A 17,643-nucleotide genomic window follows, 5' to 3' on the forward strand; every position below is an offset into this window, starting at 1 on the left:
AGTGTGTTTTCGATGAAGAGCCGGACCAAATCTATTCTTGATGGAAAATTTCGACGTTCACAGACGCAAATCAATGGCCACGCTCAGAGGGTTGACAGTAGCGGAAAGACGCATGGGTGAAAGCGAGGCCTCCGAGCATAACTTTCACGGTACGGGGCAAGGAACAAACATAACCAAGGGCGGACCCAAGAAACACCCGAACCGGCACACCAGACTAGAACCCCCTCCGTCATGATAATGTTTACTTGGCATGGGTTCAATTTCGTTCGAAGGGATCTATCCTCTCATACGAACGCAAACTATAAGTAAAAAAACCATAACCATTTTTGGACTTCATTTTCCGAGCTTTTGCATTAGAGCGTTACACTTTTTAATTTTGGCATAAGTGAATATTGTGGCGTGTCGAAATAAGTTTTATCAAAGTTCTATAGAAGTTTCACAATTAATATAGTTTTAACTCTTTTTTTTTTTCTTCGGAATGGAAATTTTTTCCTAAAGTAGTGCAACTAACAAATCCAAGAACGTTGAAAACAAACAAATTTTTACGTCAACCGCCAGCTCATCCAAGATTATGAAATCTTTCAGATTTTCGGTGTGACTTGAATTGGGAAATTTTCAAATCTATTCCGAACGTTTCTTAAAGGCAATGTATCTTTTCTTTGCATTTACTATTTAAAGTTACGGTAAAAGTCTTAAAGATTTCCTCCTGAATCGTTGCGAGTGTTACAATAGCATTGGTTGTTAAACGCACGATAAATGGTTATGTATTAATTTGCAAACACGTTAGCTTTCAACATGTGGAAATATATTTCTTTACATTTACTATTAAAGCTTACTAATTACTATTTACTATAATTATAAAAGCTTCGGCGTGATTTCAAACGCGTACGCTACGGAACGCTTTAAGACGCACTGATGTGCAGTAAGGCAGATGTCTCAAGGTTTCACTCCTTAGGTGGACACATGTTGACCTTCAATGTGTTCACGTATATTTCCACGAAGAGAACGATGAAGGAGGCGGAGAAGCCCAGGATACAGACGCGAAAAATGGCCTTAAAAGCTTTGACATTGATTACAACGAAATCTTCTGGTGCTTCGACTGTCTGACAAGGATGCGATTCCACTTTGAGAGATGGGTTCAAGTCCTCGTAGCAACCACCCTCAGTCAGCTGGCGCAATCTGACAAAAGAAAAATTTAACTGTTTCGTAATTAACGCGAAGCTATAATGTAGAAACTAACCTTTTGTTGACTGTCTCAATCAGGGTTTTCGAAATGTTTCTGTTGAAATGCATCGCCCTATAGGTTGTCATTAAAGGTTTGCTTAATCTCATTTTACACTTTCCTGTCTTGGCGTATCTGGCTTTGATTAAATTCCACAGAAGAGCGTCAGACGAGATGATGAATTTCTCTCGATTTTCGATTCCCCCATGAATATTGGTATTTTTTATTAAGTTGCTTATTTTTTGGTAACACAAATGAGGGTTAGCGTCAGCTCGCTTTGTTACTTCCGCGAAAGCGGAGCTAGTCAATGCGTTTTTCTGAAACGAAAATTTAAAAACAAGTCAATATTTTTATCTTATCTCAAATTCTTTTAAGGGCATTGAAGGAGACCTGTCTTCACAAACCTATTTTCGCAATTGCTGCACTACCAAATTCCTAGTTCCCCAGCAATATCTAGCAGGCTAGCAGTGTCCCTACTATGGGTTTAGTAAGTTGCCTTGTATTTATGGTGTTTTACGTTTGATTTGAAAATCATTGAAGTAAATATTGTGGAAGATGAAAATTTTGGTTCTTTCGTTCATTTATCCAGGTAAACAGACCACTTCAGTAAAAGGCTCCATCCGAGTAGTTTACATTTATATACCCCATTGCTTTCTAAAATTACCTGAATAAAACTGCAGGTTGCGGATCCTTCTACCAAAAAAGGATCTGCATCCGGAAAGTGAAATATATCGTCAATGTTGCCGAAGGGAAGGGCTTCCGATTTGTACGAAAACTGCGATGTTATTTCCGAAGATACGAACACCCATACTACGAAAGAACCCAGACTCCACACGACAGACAGAAACCGAGTGATTCCCTTGCACTTGAAACTTTGGGGACCTTAAAAGAAGACACGGTTAAAATTTTAAAACGAACGAAAGAGTTTCTTAGAAAAGGTTTTACTCGTTCCCAGAAGGCATTGCAACAAAAAAATGGGAGGAAGTTCTGATTTCACTTTTCCGTATTTGGAGCTCAGTTTCCCCGCCACGTAAAACAGCAGAGCCAGTCCACAAAGAACCACAACTATCTACATTAATCAAAGATCAATTATAATTTTTCGATACTTTTTTGTTATGGTCACAAATTTCAAGGCAATATATATATATATTTTTTTTTTTCAATTTTATTTAGAAATTAATAAAGTTAATTTACCAACTTGTCAACAACAGAGTAAATATCATTTCCGTTTGATTGATTTGTCCCGAATAATATTTGCGTCCTCTCAACCAAAAACGGGTGCGAGGTAGGGAAGGCATTGTAACGATTCTGGGACAGGGTCAATGGGTTTAAAGTAAATTCTCCTTCCTGCGTTAGGAAGTGTTCATTGCATTAAAATAAGAAATATTTCATTAAAATAAGAAAAATCTGGTCGCGTAATTCGAATTACACAACGACTGACATTTCTCTGGAGCATTCCAAGAACCCCATTCCACGAATTGCCAACTTTCACACCCCAAACTTGTTCCGTACTCGGAATTATAGTAACGCTGCCAAAATAGTTTGAGGAATGTGGTTATTGGATTGAAAAAATAACTTGAAAACTGACTTTTATTACTTGATATTGTCACAGCTATTTAGAACACGGAGGAATTTTATCATATAGCCAACTGTATCTCCTTGGTCATTCACAATAACATATGGTGAAAACTGATAACAAAGAGAATGCGGTGAATTTCTGCCAGGACATGGTCAAAGTAGATTATAAAAGGAAGGAGTTTACCCAAAACCTTCTTAACAATTTCAAAGATCATGGGATTGGCATACAATCGTTCGGAGAGTGGGAAGAGTTTTAAAACTATAAATACTTGAAACTCACGTTACGAAAGACTGCAGTGTAGTATTTTGTAATTTGGGCGTTCATTATGTCTTTGCTTTCTTTAGATTAAATTAGTCCGTACACTCGTGTTGGAATTACTGCTTTCAATTTCTAGGCGCGATGGCTGCAACTTAATGTATGCAAACGGCAAAATTTCGATAGGAAATTTATTTAAGTTTATTTTCACCTATGTTCGATTTTTCCTGTATTTATCCTTCAGATGTGACCTTTTGAGAAATCGTGTGAAGAATACATTAATTTCCATAACATTTATTTCTTTTCAAGTTTTCACGCATTCCCTTAAAAGCTTTAATATGTCCGCAATTGTGTTTTCTTTTGCATAAAAATCACTTTGTAGTAGGGCGCCGCTACATGGATGCCCACTGTACAAAAACGTGACTTTAAATATAGATAATAGCCTTCAGTTACCGATTTTAATCAAAAGTTGGTGTAGCAATTTTCGTGTTCCATATACAGCAATGAAAGTCTCCCAGATTACCTTTAAGTGCAGCCTCGTAGCGTGTTTTGAAAATAGAAGCAAATTCTCTCTCTTCTCCAAGATAAAATGACCCTCTTCGACAGAAGATTTTGAATGTAGACAGAAAGATAAAGGTTTCTTATCCCTCTACACATACAAGGTCCCTGCAGAAGCATCAAATTTTAGATTGATTAAAGAGGGTATAAATGAGACAGGAGTTGAACGCTGCTCTGTAGAGTTTTCTCGTTGGATCGTTTTGCTCTCAACTTCCGGTTTGCACTCGCTTCTTTCCCTGCCCTCTTAGTGGTTTGAAATATGATAAATTGAACAAAGAAATTAAAAATAAAAGGGAAATTCCCTAAACACCTGTTAAAGCTTTAAGCTTCTACTCCTCGTGCTTTTACCCTCTTTGGTTTGGTAGGTACAAAGATTACGTCACGTGACCAGGCCGCCAATACTATAAATACCAAACCTCAGAGCTTTATTATTATCATTCGAAGCATAATCTTCCTAACAGGGTTTTCAAGATTCAAAATGATTTCACTCCGGCTACTTCTCTCCATCGTCTTTTGCATTGGAGCAATCCATTATGGTAAGTTATGTTTACTTTTTATTAAATTTGGAAAACAGGCAAGTTTTTTGAAACTGTTTGGATTTGTTATTTAGGAACTAAGAACACAAGTGTCCTTTCAGTGTGTTGTCTCGTATTAAACTTTGGGCAAACTTAATTGTGTATTTCAAATGTAATCTAACAAACTCAGTTGCGCGACACCAATTTCTTCCAGATTCCATGTAATAACAAGTAACGTGAATAGTATTTGTCTCTTTAATTATTGCTAGCATTGACAAGGCCGCCGGTGAAGGATGACGTTGATAATTACAAATGTCCCCGGCCCGAGGGCATGTTCGGGAAAGCGGGAAATTGCAAAGTCTTTTACCTATGCTCCGAAAACCATCCTTATTTGCAAAACTGTCCACCTGGACTTCATTTTGATGACGTCAAGAAGCATTGCATGAGAAAAACAAATGACCTCAAGTGCGGGCCAGTACCTCTTCGTAAGTTTAATGTTAATTAGTCGTGTTAACTTATAGACAGTTGGTAAAATTCTAGGGCCTCAGACAGGAGCCCTTAAATATTTCCAACGAAACAAAAGTGTGAGAATGTGGTCTTAATATTGCGTTTCATTTTCAGCCGAAATCGTGACTACCACTCCCGATTCTTTGGTGGCGTCCAGATGCGATGAAATGGCTTGTACTCTCCCGAAATGCTTCTGCACCAAAAGAGGCATTCAAATCCCCAAGAAAATTGAAAAGTCGCAAGTCCCAAGAATAATCACGTTGTCTTTCGACGGAGCACTCAACGATTATAACATGGAAACTTACAACAAAGTTTTGAACTTCACCACCACCAACCCCAACGGTTGTCCCTCTAGTTTCACCTTCTTCATCACTCACAGCTATACCAACTATGCCTTGGTACAAAACATGGCTGCTCGTGGACACGAAATCGCTCTTGGATCCATATAGTGAGTAGTGAAAATACCATTACACCATATTTCCGACGTTAGGTTAGGTGCTGTCTCTTCTTTTGAATAGCGGCAGAGAACCCGAGGAATGGTGGACAACCGCGACCGAGGAGGAATGGAAAGACCAGATCGGTGGACTGAGAAACATCATTGCCAAGTATGGAAACATCAGTGAGAAAGCCATCGTTGGTATGCGGGCTCCTTTCCTAAAGAACGGTGGAAACGCCGTGTTGACTGTCGCCAAGGGGTTGGGTCTCACCTACGACTCATCATTGGCCGTCAACACCGCCAGTCCTGTTTGGCCGTACACCTTCGACTTCAGGATGCCTCACAGTTGTATCGGTTCCAAAACGTGCCCAACTCACTCCTTTCCCGGTATCTGGGAATATCCCATGAACATGATGTACAGCAAAGATGGTATCGGAGGCAGCTGCGCCTTAGCCGATCAGTGCGTTTTCGAGGAAGAGGCGGACCAAATCTACCAATTCTTGATGGAAAATTTCGAACGTCACGGCCGCAAGTCGATGGCTCCCTTCGGTATCTACATGACTTCCAACTGGTTCCAAAGCGACGCCAAAATCCAAGCCCTGTTGAAATTCGTCAAGACTGCTCAAACATTGAAGGATGTGTATTTTGTTAGCATCAAGAGAGCCCTCGATTGGGTGAAGAACCCATCTACCGGCACCCATCCTGCCTTCGCCTGCGACGAACCCAAGCCCACCCCTTGTGACAGTCCAAATAGCTGCGTCGCCAGGTTCATCTTTGAGGGCGAAGAAGAAACTAGATACATTCAAACGTGCGCCAGTTGTCCCAAGGCCTACCCGTGGGTTGGTAACCCGGAAGGAGTAGACGACCTCGAAAATATCGTGCCTGATGAGGAAACGAATGAAGACTTCGAAGAACCCGACGAGTATGATGAAGACCAAAGTTCAGTGTGGGAGTAAACTTAGACCAATTTTAAGTAAAAATTATTCAATTTTCACTGTGTAAATATCTATTTGAAATTGAATTAAAATTTTATTTGCTTTAAAAACATTTTTTACTTTTAACAATTGCGGTTTATTCAACCATTCATACGATAAGCGGATCTAAGTTTCAGGCCACATTATAGTACCAAGCTATAATTACTTTGGTGAAATATAAATACGCATTTAGTGAATATTTATTAGGCCTACCGTGCAATTGACATAAATAACTATGTTCAAATGCATTACACTAATATTAGAAGACAGTGTATCCTACTATTTAATCACTACTTATGACATAGGATTTCACCTTCAACATCGGGATGAAATTAATACGTGGGTAGCTTTTGCCCCTATCCTAAAGTTACCCCTAATAAATGCTACGCCATGGTCTTATTAGCCAAACCAGGCCAAGACCAAGCACAAATCTGAACGACGGAGCTAGGTCTACTCTTTTATTTTTTACCTCTCCGAGTGACGTATGTCACGGAGAGGTTCTAATTTCGACGTGTCTGCGTGTGTGTCTGTCTGTCTGTCTGTTGTTATTGACTTACACCCCAGGGGACCGCGTTCGCAGTTTGAAAATCGGAGCAAACGTGTTCTCAATTTCCGGAAATTTCGGAAATTGTATTACACTTGCAGGCTATTACTCCATTGCCTGTCTAACACCACCAGCATGGGTCTTTGTCCATCCCACATGGACACCAGTCTGTACACACTGGTTTCTAATCACCACCGTCATCTGCTCTTTGTCCATCCCACATGGACACCAGTCTGTACTTACTGGCTTCTAACACCACCATCTTCTGGTCTTTGTTTTGTCCATCCCACATGGACACCAGTCTGTACACACTGGCTTCAACTCCATCATCATCCTTAAGGTTAAGACATACGCGGCGATCGGCCAGGGTTACGAGAAACGTCCGGCCTCCCAATGGTGGGGCTTCCACCAAAGGTTCACGCAATTGCGCTGTTCTTATTATCCATCCCACATGGACACCAGTCTGTACACCTGGCTTCTACACCACCATCTTCTGGTCTTAGTTTTTGTCCATCCCACATGGACGCCAGTCTGTACACCTGGCTTCTACACCACCATCTTCTGGTCTTAGTTTTTGTCCATCCCACATGGACGCCAGTCTGTACACCTGGCTTCTACTCCATCATCATCCTTAATGTTAAGACATACGCGGCGATCGGCCAGGGTTACGAGAAACGTCCGGCCTCCCTAAGGTGGGGCTTCCACCAAAGGTTCACGCAATTGCGCTGTTCTTATCCATAGCTGCGATTCGAAACCCTTATATACTACCTATTTGAGTAAGGGGAAGCAACCGGCGTATGCTTCATTTCAAACGCCAATATTAGTCAAGTCTCTCAAGAATGTTTAATTGTTCTTTTTTAAAACGATGTAACGTTCAATAAGGCGAACAACTAACGAAGAAAATATTAAATATTAATTATATTTATTTTAATATTTAAGATAATCTTGTTTCTCAATTCAAAATTAATACGGAAAGAGTTAAAAAGCAGTCTATGTTTTAGTCTGTGTATGTCCGTCCGTTAGTGCATCGCGCGAGGGGCATCGCGTTAGCAGTTCGCTTTGTTTTGTGGAAAGAAATCCTACAAAACCTTAAAGTTTGGTTTTCTCATAATGTATAATTAATATATGGAAATATTTTTCGTAATTTCGATGCCTTTGGTGGTTTTGTAGCTATAAAGCTCTGTTTCATTTTCATATCCCAAGAATATTTTTTAATATTATTATTTGAAATCGATGTTTATATATTACGTAAGCTATACTACATCTGTTTATAGCATAATCCTTTCTAAAGTGATTTCAAGAAGAACGCCACTATAATGGTCAAATGAACTATCATTTGTCAATAGGCCTAGTGAACCAATAAGTAAACGCTTGGTTTTCGTTTCTGTAATGCAGAGACATTAACGGTTCAGAGTGAGCCGAAAGTTAATTACACTTTTAAATAATCAGGCTTAGATTTTATAATCATGGTGGAAGTCTGGGCCGCGTTAAGCAGAGCTCAGCGCTGTTAGCAGTGTCCTACAGAACGGGATTTTGGTTTTGAATTTTGACGTCACGGTGCTCAGCGCTGAGCCAGCACGGTCACCAAAGACATTAGTCGGGTTGTTGGATAACGTGTCGTAAAACGCATAGTTCCCAGCTTGGCGAAAAAAAAAATGGAGGAATTAATACAAATAGCTCTTGCTGATTCTGATGGGGCTATAGCTATTTATTTGACGTGAAACCAGTTGATCACGCGAGAATTTTAAGAGATATGTTAGTTTCTATGTTTAATTATAAAAGTTGTTCTTATCTATCTCCATAAATATGTTATCATACAATTTTTGTTAAGCCTTTGTACCTTGCACGCTTTATTGCGCTAGCTTATTTTTAAAACACCGATGACCGGAGAAAAGCTATGACGACAGATCTCACCGGTAAACGTTTTCCAAAATCCGCTGTCTTTTTTGGTGAGCTCTGCTGAACGCAGCCCAGATCAGTGAAGGTCTGATCGTTATCGGATTATAGCTTCGTGTTATCATGATTTTAATGGTGCACGTTTACTTTCAGTGTGTGTAGCCACAAATAAGCTTTGGTGTTATGTAACGTTAATCGTCATGTTGACAAACTAAGAAAATTGTTGAGGTGAAACGAGAGGATAGTGTTTACATGGCAACCCTGTTGTGAATATGGCTTTGAACATAGAGGGTATACAGTTGAGGAGTAGCAAATTGGGCCTTTACAAACACGTAAAGGTAATATCCCTCCAAAGTTTTATCTCTTCATTTCCCGTTTTTCCCCCATCGGATGATTTTAATGTGTACAAGTATATCCTTATTGGATGTAAAATGTCGTCTGATTTACAGTATATTTGCTATGCTTTGTATACTGCTTTAATATTTCATAAATTTTAACTTCAGTATTTGTTCATAAAAAAAGAAGAAACATTTCCATATCTGGGTAAATAAGTTTGTAAGTAGTTCTTCTCTTGACTCGGAGAGGTAATATTTTGGTTTTCCCAACTTGTATATCTTTCAATTTAAAGATTTAACGAATTTTTAAAAATGGTATTCTCATGTAAACCAGTTTTTAGAGGAATATGAAAATTCAAGTAAATTAATAATATCCCCTCTTAAAATTCGACGGAGGGTGTGTGATATAACGCCGAATTAACTAGTTACGGTTGATATTCAGTATAACACCATATTATCCTATTTGGAGGGGGTGATTTACATATATATATATTTGCTTTATAAGGTTGTAGAGAAAAATTTTCGTCGGTTACATGCTGAGTTCCTAAGTGCGAAAGAACTAATGTTAGGTGATTTCTAAAGCTGTAAATATCCAATTAACTAACTACATTGAAGGCACGACGAAATTTCAGAAGCCAATTATTCGTAGTTGATAATATTTATTGCAAATACTGAACTACGTACTATTCTAGATGGTGTGTCAAATATTTAGTGAACTGGAAAAGTGGCTTCTCATTTAGATTAAAAGTATTAATTTATGATTATGAGCCAATTAAAATATGCTATTATTTCTTCAATTCAAAACCCTTGTTAGACTATTTAGCACGCGGAGTTTAGTTCTTTCAAGATCATTTACCATGCTGAAGTTGGTGAACCGTGATGCGTGGCAACATCAAGTAGAGAAACAACTCGTTTCCAGGAGGGAAGACATGGCAGGGGGTGTATCCAAGATCCTATATTAATAAAAATTTAATCCTAAGATAATTTATCTCATGGACCAGCATCAATTGTTTCCAGGTGGAATGTGATGTGCTATCATTTGGGTTCTGTGTTTCTTTAAGCGATTAGAACTACTAGTCTTTTAAAGTTACTAATTTAAATAAATCATTTTCAAATATCTATACCCATGTATTTGTCTTAATCGCATTTAAAAGTGTGTTAAAGGTAAATCATATTATCTTCAATTACGCCATTATTTTAAGAAAAACCTAAGTTAACCTGAAAATCTGTCTGATAGTAACGCTCTCGTCGCGTTTAACCTGTAAAACATGATGAGTATCAGTGTTATTAATGTTAGTACTAGTATAACCATAATTTCGTAAGATATGTTCCATAAGTTTGTCACTGGTTACAAACTGGAACTTGTCATGAAGTGACGTAGGCTGAACGTCATAGACTCTCGTAAAGCGACGCCTGGTGAGGCGCTGTCAAAGCCTTAGTGTAGAATAAATAGGAAGATGGACTACAAAGTACAAAACCGAGTGTAGACAATTCTCGCTTGTCGTTCTTGAACTAGCTCTCATTCTCTAGCATTATAAAAATATGCTGAAATAGTGATAAAAAATATACTGAAACCTTGATAAAAATGCAAACTAAAACCTTCACATATTATTATTTTTTCCATATTTCTCAGTTAATTATTGAAATGGAAAATTGATAAATCTTTCGGCTCTTGTCTCCTCGTTTCATTCTGAGAAATTTTACCACCCTCACTGGGATTCTGGGAAACCGATGTCAGATTCGTGACCGTAAGATAAATAATCCTAGCACAGATTCCAAAACATTGCTTTAGGGTATGGATATTCCTTTCTGAATAAACCATAAGAAAATCATCATCGCTGCTGTGCCAGCGGTCTTTGACTTTTGGGCGGTGTTAGGTAGGTTTTTTTTGCGTATTTTTAAAGAGAAACATCTCCGTTTTCCCCCATGAAAGTAAAACTTAAAACTCGATGCTACGGAAGAGTCGCCTCGATCAGAGGACCGTGCAGGTATTTACACACAAGCCCTCGGACGATATGAACCACGCTAAGCTCAGGAACCAACGCTTGAATTACTCATGGTATTTAAAATATTATTCTAGTAAAAATTATTTGTTCGGGATTTAATTATGACTAATCGATTCTATTAATGATAATTAACTTGAAATTACTTTAATAATAGCATGCCCATTAAAAAAAATATTAATTGGTTACATGTGTCATGTGCCATGCACTTGATTAGTGCAATTGTCCATTTTCTTATGTGCATGAGTTTGAAGGGAAACATTCGCGAATTAAACGTACAATACAAGCATGGTGTTTCTGATACGTATGGCATAAATGAAGGGAGATGTTCTTTGAGCGATTTGAGTCGAAAATGTTCTGTGACATTAGTCTGGGCATGAAGTTGTTGGTGGAGCAAAAAATCATTCTTTAATTTTAATTGCGGTGTATTAATTGTGCAGGGAACGCGATCATTTGCCTTGCGCATTTACGCACTACAAGCCCAAAACACCAGTGTTAATTGATTCGTGTCCAATCGTCATAATCCCGTGCGTTTTCGGATGGAGGGACAACTGGAAGCACGTCGCTCAGGAATTGGCTGACAATACTTCATTCGAGGTAAGCTAACATTCTTTCGCGTTGGTTTACATAGTATGACTTTAAAGACAGTTTAAGATTCTTATTTTTTCAACTTCAACTTTTGAATGACAATTACTACAATTCACGCAACCGCTAAATATTAAAACCCCAATAAAACCCTGTGGGTTTGGTTATCGAACGAAACTCAATTGAACAATTCGCGACACCAAGGAATCCCAGCTGTTGCAAATATTGCTCTCTTTACAGGTCTTCGTAGTGGACCCACGTAACCATGGTGAAAGCGCTCACAGCAATAATGGCGACTATTATGACATGGTCGCGGACATTATTCATTTTTTCGAGGAACAAGGGATAACCAAATGTCATTTACTTGGTCACAGTATGGGAGGAAGAACAGCCATGACTATTGCCTTCACAAGGGTAAATAAAAATAGTCATTTTATTTTCCCAAATTCAAATTCAATACTAAGAATATCGACCAGTATATAGTATGGGGAAAATAAAAAGTTAATAACTAGAAGTCCAAAGACAATTTATGGAGTGCCCATGCCACTAGAATACATTTTTGTCCAACCCCTCGAAAATACTCTCATAGCAAGAAAACTAGTTAATGTGCTAAGTTAATAAGTGAGAGGTCAGAGTTCAATACAACATTTCGATGAATCTAAGAGGGAAAGGCACGGGGGTAAAATTATGCGTTCTATCTAGATTTTCGGGCCTGCACTGTAGGCGCTTTGGATCACTTTTTTAAGTCGAAAGGGTCTATAGACCATTTCTGAAACTACAAACAGAGAAACCAACTTACAGGGGTGATGTGCCCATTGGGGTTTTTCCTCTTGCCAAGAAACACCGCTAGAGGCTGTGCAAGTTGGCTAGCCTCACCCGTGTAGTGAACTCGGGCTCCGTCTTAATTAATTAAATTTAAATCGAAAATATACTAAACAGTAAAAAAAGAGTCACTCGAAATTCTACTGACGTGAAAACTAGCCTGGCAGAAGATGTATAAACTTTTAAATTTTGTAGCCATCTTTCGTTAAATCCTTGGTGTGCTTGGACATCAGTCCCTTCTCAGAACCACCCGCAATGCCACAGATTGTCCGATTTTTCTGCGACAATTTAAAGGACATCGTTTCACGATTACCCAAGGGAATGTCATTGGACAATGCCAAGGATAAGACCTCGCGGGAACTTAAAACTCTGAATGTGGTAAGTTGGAAAACCTTTTATATTTTGGTGTTTGTAGTTTTCAAACGCACCAATTTATTTTCGAGTTAAAAAACATGATAAGGTATCAATTTCTTTTCTGAGTGAGCATCTATAATTGAATAGACAAAGGGTATTTGGATAGAATTAAACGTGAAATTATAGGGAAAATTTACGAAACTGGGTAAGGGTTTGAAAATGTAGAAAGAAATATAGGTATCTATCTGGTCAACATGGATCATAGGTCAAGATGTATTTGCTTGCTTGGGTACATTCCTACAGGGTTGGGTCAGCCGTAGAACCTTGTCCTTGTCCAAACATTATTGACTGAATCACATTATTCATGGCTAATATTTAACAAACCTTATCAAATCTCCGAGACTAAAATGTTACGATAGTTTTTCAAAGCCAAGAGTCTCACCAATACAACCTGACATTATCACGTTTCCAACATGAAAACGTTTTACTTCAGGTTATGAATATTTAGTAACACCGTAACACGTTCAACGTGTATCATACGTAGATGGTCATTTTGACCTTATTTCTGAGTAAGGAAATTTTTTTAAACTTATTTTTACATATTATAGGAAGTTTCCTCGTCAAAGGTTATTTTGGAATTAGGATAATATGAAAATTAAATTCAGAAAAAACAATTTCTATATATTTTTCGTAAAATTATATGCGACACCTTACCTTCATAAATAAGATAATGAAACAAAATCGTGGGCGGTCTTCCTGCAAAAAGGTACATAGTGAACTTAGGATGTGGATTATAATTATTATTACTAACAGGAATACATGCAGTTGATAGGAATAATTGTGTCACTATATTCCCAACATTTATTTTCAAACGCGGTTTTTGTGGCCCGGGTACTATCAGAAGTATATAATACTTCTCTTCGAGAGAAGTGTACCACAAATCGGGGAAATTGTAACATGATTCTTCCCAACATCATTTTACATTTGGATCAAGGTTACTAAACCAAATCACATACGCGATAAATAGTTCCCTCATCATTACTCTATTAGCGCTCAACTCTTTGCCATGGCGCATGCGCTTGTGGATTTTTGTCCCACGTCAAGACAATCAAGGTTTGAGGGTTGATTGCTGAGGATTTAGTACCAAACGGTTGTAGAATTCACCCCAGGGTGCGATGCCCATCTGAAATTTGATGAGCAGGAGAGCCAACGAATAGGGGTGAACCTGGGAAGAATCATGTTTCATAACTGAAACATTAAGAGGATAAAGAGTGTCATCCTTCTTCTAATATTCCCTTTTGGTACAATCCGTCACGCCTCATAATTTTGAAGGTGCAACGCGCAACGAGATAGATTATTCGCTAGGTAAAATTCGTCATACTCCCACGAAATCAGCCAAGATACGTTGAGAAAATGGTTACACAAAGATTCCTATTAGCCGCATGTATTCCTGTTATTATTGTACAACATAAGCTATGAGGAAAGTTTGAGCAAAAATAAAATTGAACCAAAAACAGTCTCGGTTGAAGAGACGGAACAAAATCTTTAGCTCTCGTTTAGTGTCAGTCATGCTGAAATAACTGCAATGAATTGTTTTTAAACATGACGTTAAAGTTTTTTAAGTATATAATCTTGTGGGAGCATAATCTAAATGAAACACCTGAAAGGTTTTATTATCAAATGGCAGATGGACACGAAGGTTTTCTCTTAAAATTGAAATATCCATACAATCAGAAGTGAGATGAGACTAGAAGTACTGAGCTAACCAAATTCTTCACTTGGCGAAAGTGAATATTCTTGATAAGACACCAACGGTTGGCCCTCTGGTACCGGTTTCTGAATTTCCCATCCAAAACGTGACACGCTCGCGGTGGTAGACGGCCGAACTAGATTCAAGCACCCGCGTCCGTGTTCCGCCGCTTTAGGTTGAGGGGAAGGGGGTAAGAAATGTTTTTGGAACTCGGCCAATTTTTTCTCTCTAGCGTAGGCGCGATTGAAGCGGCGTAAAATCCTCAAATTTGTTCACTAATGCCAGGATCTATTACCAATGCTAGAGCCCTTCACTTCTAGTCTCATCTTACTTCTGATACAATATATGCAAAATATAATTGACATATCTCATTTAATATTTTTTTGGTGATTATCACTACGTTTTAACTCTAATAATAGTACTACAGGAAATAGTCGTTTATGATAAATAACAACAATTCCAGTAAAAAATAATTGAAGTTCTAAGTGAATAAATAACAACAAATACAGTCCGCGTTTCCTTAAAAAATTTGGTTTTTTTGAGGAAAGTATCTAAATAAGTATGCCTTATTTTTAAAGCATAATAGAAGTTAAACGAAATCTTGTATATATTTTACTTTTAATTTTTAAAAAGCAGCTAAATATAAGAGAAAATGCAAAAATAAATAATACCAGGGATAGATGTAATTTTAGAAGCAGGAATGGTCGTATCATGTGACAGTAACTTTCTAATCTTGGAATTTTAATCAACGGAAGCCACGCCTCTATTTAAATTCAAAGAAAATAATAAGTTATAGTTATTCGTGTTTAGAAATGTATCATTGTGTGTGTCATTCCGTTGAAAATTGGCGGTTGTTTACTCTACATAAAAGTCTTTGCGTTTAGTTGAATTTTTTGAAAAAAAAAATGTGGAAAAATTACACTATTTTTCTCGTAACGGATCAAAGATTTTCTTTCTTAGAATTCCCATCGGATGTAGCCCCTAATTGTATGGTTAACAACTGTGAAGGGCGCTTACCGCGGCGTTTACTATATCTTACAAACTTGCAAAAAAACCCCATGAGACCAAATTTTTAAAATTATCCGAAGCATGTTTGGGGTTCAATAACCATTTTCATCATTTTCTCCTAGGGGTTGAAAACCTTCAAAGATTTTCTTTTTAACTGGGCAGCCGTAATTATATAATCTTATATGTTTTGCTTTAAAACCAGTTTAACCGGGCTTATACTAAATATGGGTTGGGTTATAGTTCATTTTCGGGATAAAAACTTTCACTCGGACAGCTTTAATAGTTTCTGTCTCGCATGCAGAAAACCTTTCAAAGAGAGAAATAGTCTATCTCATCGCTAGTTTCCCAAAATCACATTCAAATCATGGATAGTTTTATGCATTAAACTAATAAGAACTTTGAAGCAAGTCCGTGAACAGCTGTAGAACTTATGGTTTTGAAATCCCAATCGAAACGAAATTCTTTAGCACCACTATCAAAGCTATCTAATAATCTTACAATTAGATAAATAGCAAAATTAATAAACTTATCCCGTTTTACGCGGTAAAGTACCTTATATTTGAACTTTATTTGTGGTAATAAGGAAATTACAGGAGAACTTAAATCTTAATTACACATAATGTGCATTAAAATTTATAATAGTCAATCACTATACCAATTATTACAGATATGCTAACCATCCAAATAATATAGAGTAATTTCAGTCTTATGTATGACAACGTCATACCTCAGTGTTATTCTCCAACCATACTAAAAACTTGGGGATCGGGTAAAAAGGGGCCAAGTAATTGATGAAAATATTCACAAACATACCCCCTCCATAGGAATAGCATTACACCCAAATTTGGAGGCTCATAACTCTGGTTCTACTAGAGATCTGGGGATCTCCTTTGAGTACGTTATAGTTCTATTTGCCCCCATCCAACCATACTAAAAACTTGGGGATTGAGCAAAACAGTTGCCAAGTAATTGAGGAAAATGTTCATAAACAGACCCTCCATAGGAATAGCATTACACCCAACTTTGGAGGTTCATAACTCTGGTTCTACTCGAGATAGGAAGATGCCCTTTGAGTATGTTATAGTCAGAGCCGGATTAAAGGGGGGGGGCGAGGGGGTACTGGTCCACGGGCGCAACGCTTGTTGGGGGCACATTGAGTTTTAAACTATTCCCCCTTAGCAACATTTGATGTTCCTTTTTTTAGACTTAAGGGGGCGCACATTATTTCGACCCCGGGTGCAAAATTGCTTAATCCGGCCCTGAGTATGTTACTTCCTACTCTTCGTAATGTTAGAGACTTTCTGATAGCCAGCTCGAGAACCACGCGAGAATTGTCTACACTCGGTTTTGCAGTCCATGTTCCTATTTAATCTGTACTAAGCCTTTGACAGCGCCTCACCAGACGTCGCTTTACGAGAATCTATGACGTTCCATTTCCGTCACTTCATGATAAGCTCTCAGTAACCAGTGACAAACTTATGGAACATATCTTATGAACTTATCACACAACTTTATACATAGTTAACGAAATAGAAATACCATAAGTTTGTATTTGGTAACATGAATTTGGTTTCTATCTTTACAGGAAAGGTACATGAGGGAAGTTCTAACCTCTAATTTGGTTAAAAACGAGGACGGTTCATTTCGAATTCTGGCTAATTTGGACTTCTTACACGCCCGCTTTGAAATTGATCATTTCATCTACCCTATTATTGACAAAGGCTATCAGGGTCCAGCAAAATTTGTTTATGTTCAAAATTCAGAATACGTCAAGTAAGATTAACGCACCATAATAGCTATAAAATAACATTGAACCACAACCAAAAACTTATTTTGTTTCAGACCTCAAGATTATTTGAAATTGTACAAGACTTTCCCATCAATTGACATCGTTAATCTGGAGGTTGAATGTGGACACCATATTAACCTCCAAAGACCAAAAGAAATGCTGGAAATAATAACCCAGTTTTATCGTGAACTGAATTAGATCGTACAAAACTCTCTCGTTTAAAACAAATGCAGAGGCAGAAAGAAAAACGATAAATTTTGAAATAGTATTTTTCATCTTTATTTTTTGTGACAGATTAACTTTTAAGTGCATTTAATTATTTACTATCGATTCAAATAAATGCTTGCTTTTGATTTAATGTATCAAATGAACTCTCAAGTCTCAACTTGGCCTCAGTAGGGGCATGGATAAAGAAAGGGCGTGAGGAAATTGTTTTCACGCTATAGAGTGCTGTCAAAAGCGCCGGTGTGACGTCACCCATGCTGTTTTCCCATAAAGAAAAAACGGTAAC

The 17,643-nt window shown here is 37.8% G+C and overlaps 3 protein-coding genes across 4 annotated transcripts; 2 read left to right on the top strand and 1 right to left on the bottom strand.

The window, feature by feature from the left end:
• Positions 1-783: 783 nt before the first annotated feature.
• Positions 784-3,429, bottom strand: LOC149713469 (putative glutamate receptor). Its single transcript, XM_089849544.1, has 8 exons — positions 3,081-3,429; positions 2,820-2,911; positions 2,664-2,751; positions 2,417-2,569; positions 2,168-2,291; positions 1,887-2,104; positions 1,241-1,539; positions 784-1,179 (listed from the first exon to the last, which is right to left on the bottom strand). Exons 1-8 carry the CDS (start codon positions 3,123-3,125, stop codon positions 945-947), a joined length of 1,254 nt encoding a protein of 417 aa, XP_089705670.1. The 5' UTR covers positions 3,126-3,429; the 3' UTR covers positions 784-944.
• LOC149713470 (chitin deacetylase 7-like) lies at positions 3,174-6,169 on the top strand. Its single transcript, XM_089848208.1, has 4 exons — positions 3,174-4,150; positions 4,399-4,614; positions 4,751-5,084; positions 5,155-6,169. The coding sequence occupies exons 1-4, from the start codon at positions 4,093-4,095 to the stop codon at positions 6,026-6,028; spliced, it is 1,482 nt and encodes a 493-aa protein (XP_089704334.1). The 5' UTR covers positions 3,174-4,092; the 3' UTR covers positions 6,029-6,169.
• Positions 6,170-10,679: 4,510 nt separating this feature from the next.
• LOC149713471 (sn-1-specific diacylglycerol lipase ABHD11-like) lies at positions 10,680-17,485 on the top strand. Of its 2 annotated transcripts, XM_089848261.1 has the most exons (7): positions 10,680-10,698; positions 10,783-10,880; positions 11,265-11,421; positions 11,650-11,823; positions 12,427-12,609; positions 16,929-17,116; positions 17,186-17,485. In XM_089848261.1, the coding sequence occupies exons 2-7, from the start codon at positions 10,837-10,839 to the stop codon at positions 17,328-17,330; spliced, it is 891 nt and encodes a 296-aa protein (XP_089704387.1). In that variant the 5' UTR covers positions 10,680-10,698; positions 10,783-10,836; the 3' UTR covers positions 17,331-17,485. The 2 variants fall into 2 exon arrangements, with proteins under 2 accessions (XP_089704387.1, XP_089704379.1); XM_089848253.1 differs by lacking the exon at positions 10,680-10,698 and having other exon boundaries at positions 10,739-10,880.
• The last annotated feature ends 158 nt before the right edge of the window (positions 17,486-17,643 follow it).

The sequence above is a fragment of the Phalangium opilio genome, unplaced genomic scaffold (assembly GCF_054372755.1).
Source record: "Phalangium opilio isolate 3A_F unplaced genomic scaffold, DU_Popi_V2 ptg000009l_1, whole genome shotgun sequence".
NCBI lineage: Eukaryota > Metazoa > Arthropoda > Arachnida > Opiliones > Phalangiidae > Phalangium > Phalangium opilio.

Bases quoted from the DNA above. Each gene is read 5' to 3' on its own strand.
- LOC149713469 (XM_089849544.1), bottom strand. From the start codon at position 3,125: ATGAACGCCCAAATTACAAAATACTACACTGCAGTCTTTCGTAAC. The intron at 2,912-3,080 runs GTGAGTTTCAAG...CTTTGTTATCAG, and splicing joins ACACTGCAGTCTTTCGTAAC to TTTTCACCATATGTTATTGT. The intron at 2,105-2,167 runs GTAAAACCTTTT...TCTTCTTTTAAG, and splicing joins GCAATGCCTTCTGGGAACGA to GTCCCCAAAGTTTCAAGTGC.
- LOC149713470 (XM_089848208.1), top strand. From the start codon at position 4,093: ATGATTTCACTCCGGCTACTTCTCTCCATCGTCTTTTGCATTGGAGCA. The intron at 4,615-4,750 runs GTAAGTTTAATG...TTTCATTTTCAG, and splicing joins GTGCGGGCCAGTACCTCTTC to CCGAAATCGTGACTACCACT. The intron at 5,085-5,154 runs GTGAGTAGTGAA...TCTTTTGAATAG, and splicing joins ATCGCTCTTGGATCCATATA to CGGCAGAGAACCCGAGGAAT.
- LOC149713471 (XM_089848253.1), top strand. From the start codon at position 10,771: ATGCTACGGAAGAGTCGCCTCGATCAGAGGACCGTGCAGGTATTTACA. The intron at 10,881-11,264 runs GTATTTAAAATA...TTAATTGTGCAG, and splicing joins CAACGCTTGAATTACTCATG to GGAACGCGATCATTTGCCTT. The intron at 12,610-16,928 runs GTAAGTTGGAAA...CTATCTTTACAG, and splicing joins AACTTAAAACTCTGAATGTG to GAAAGGTACATGAGGGAAGT.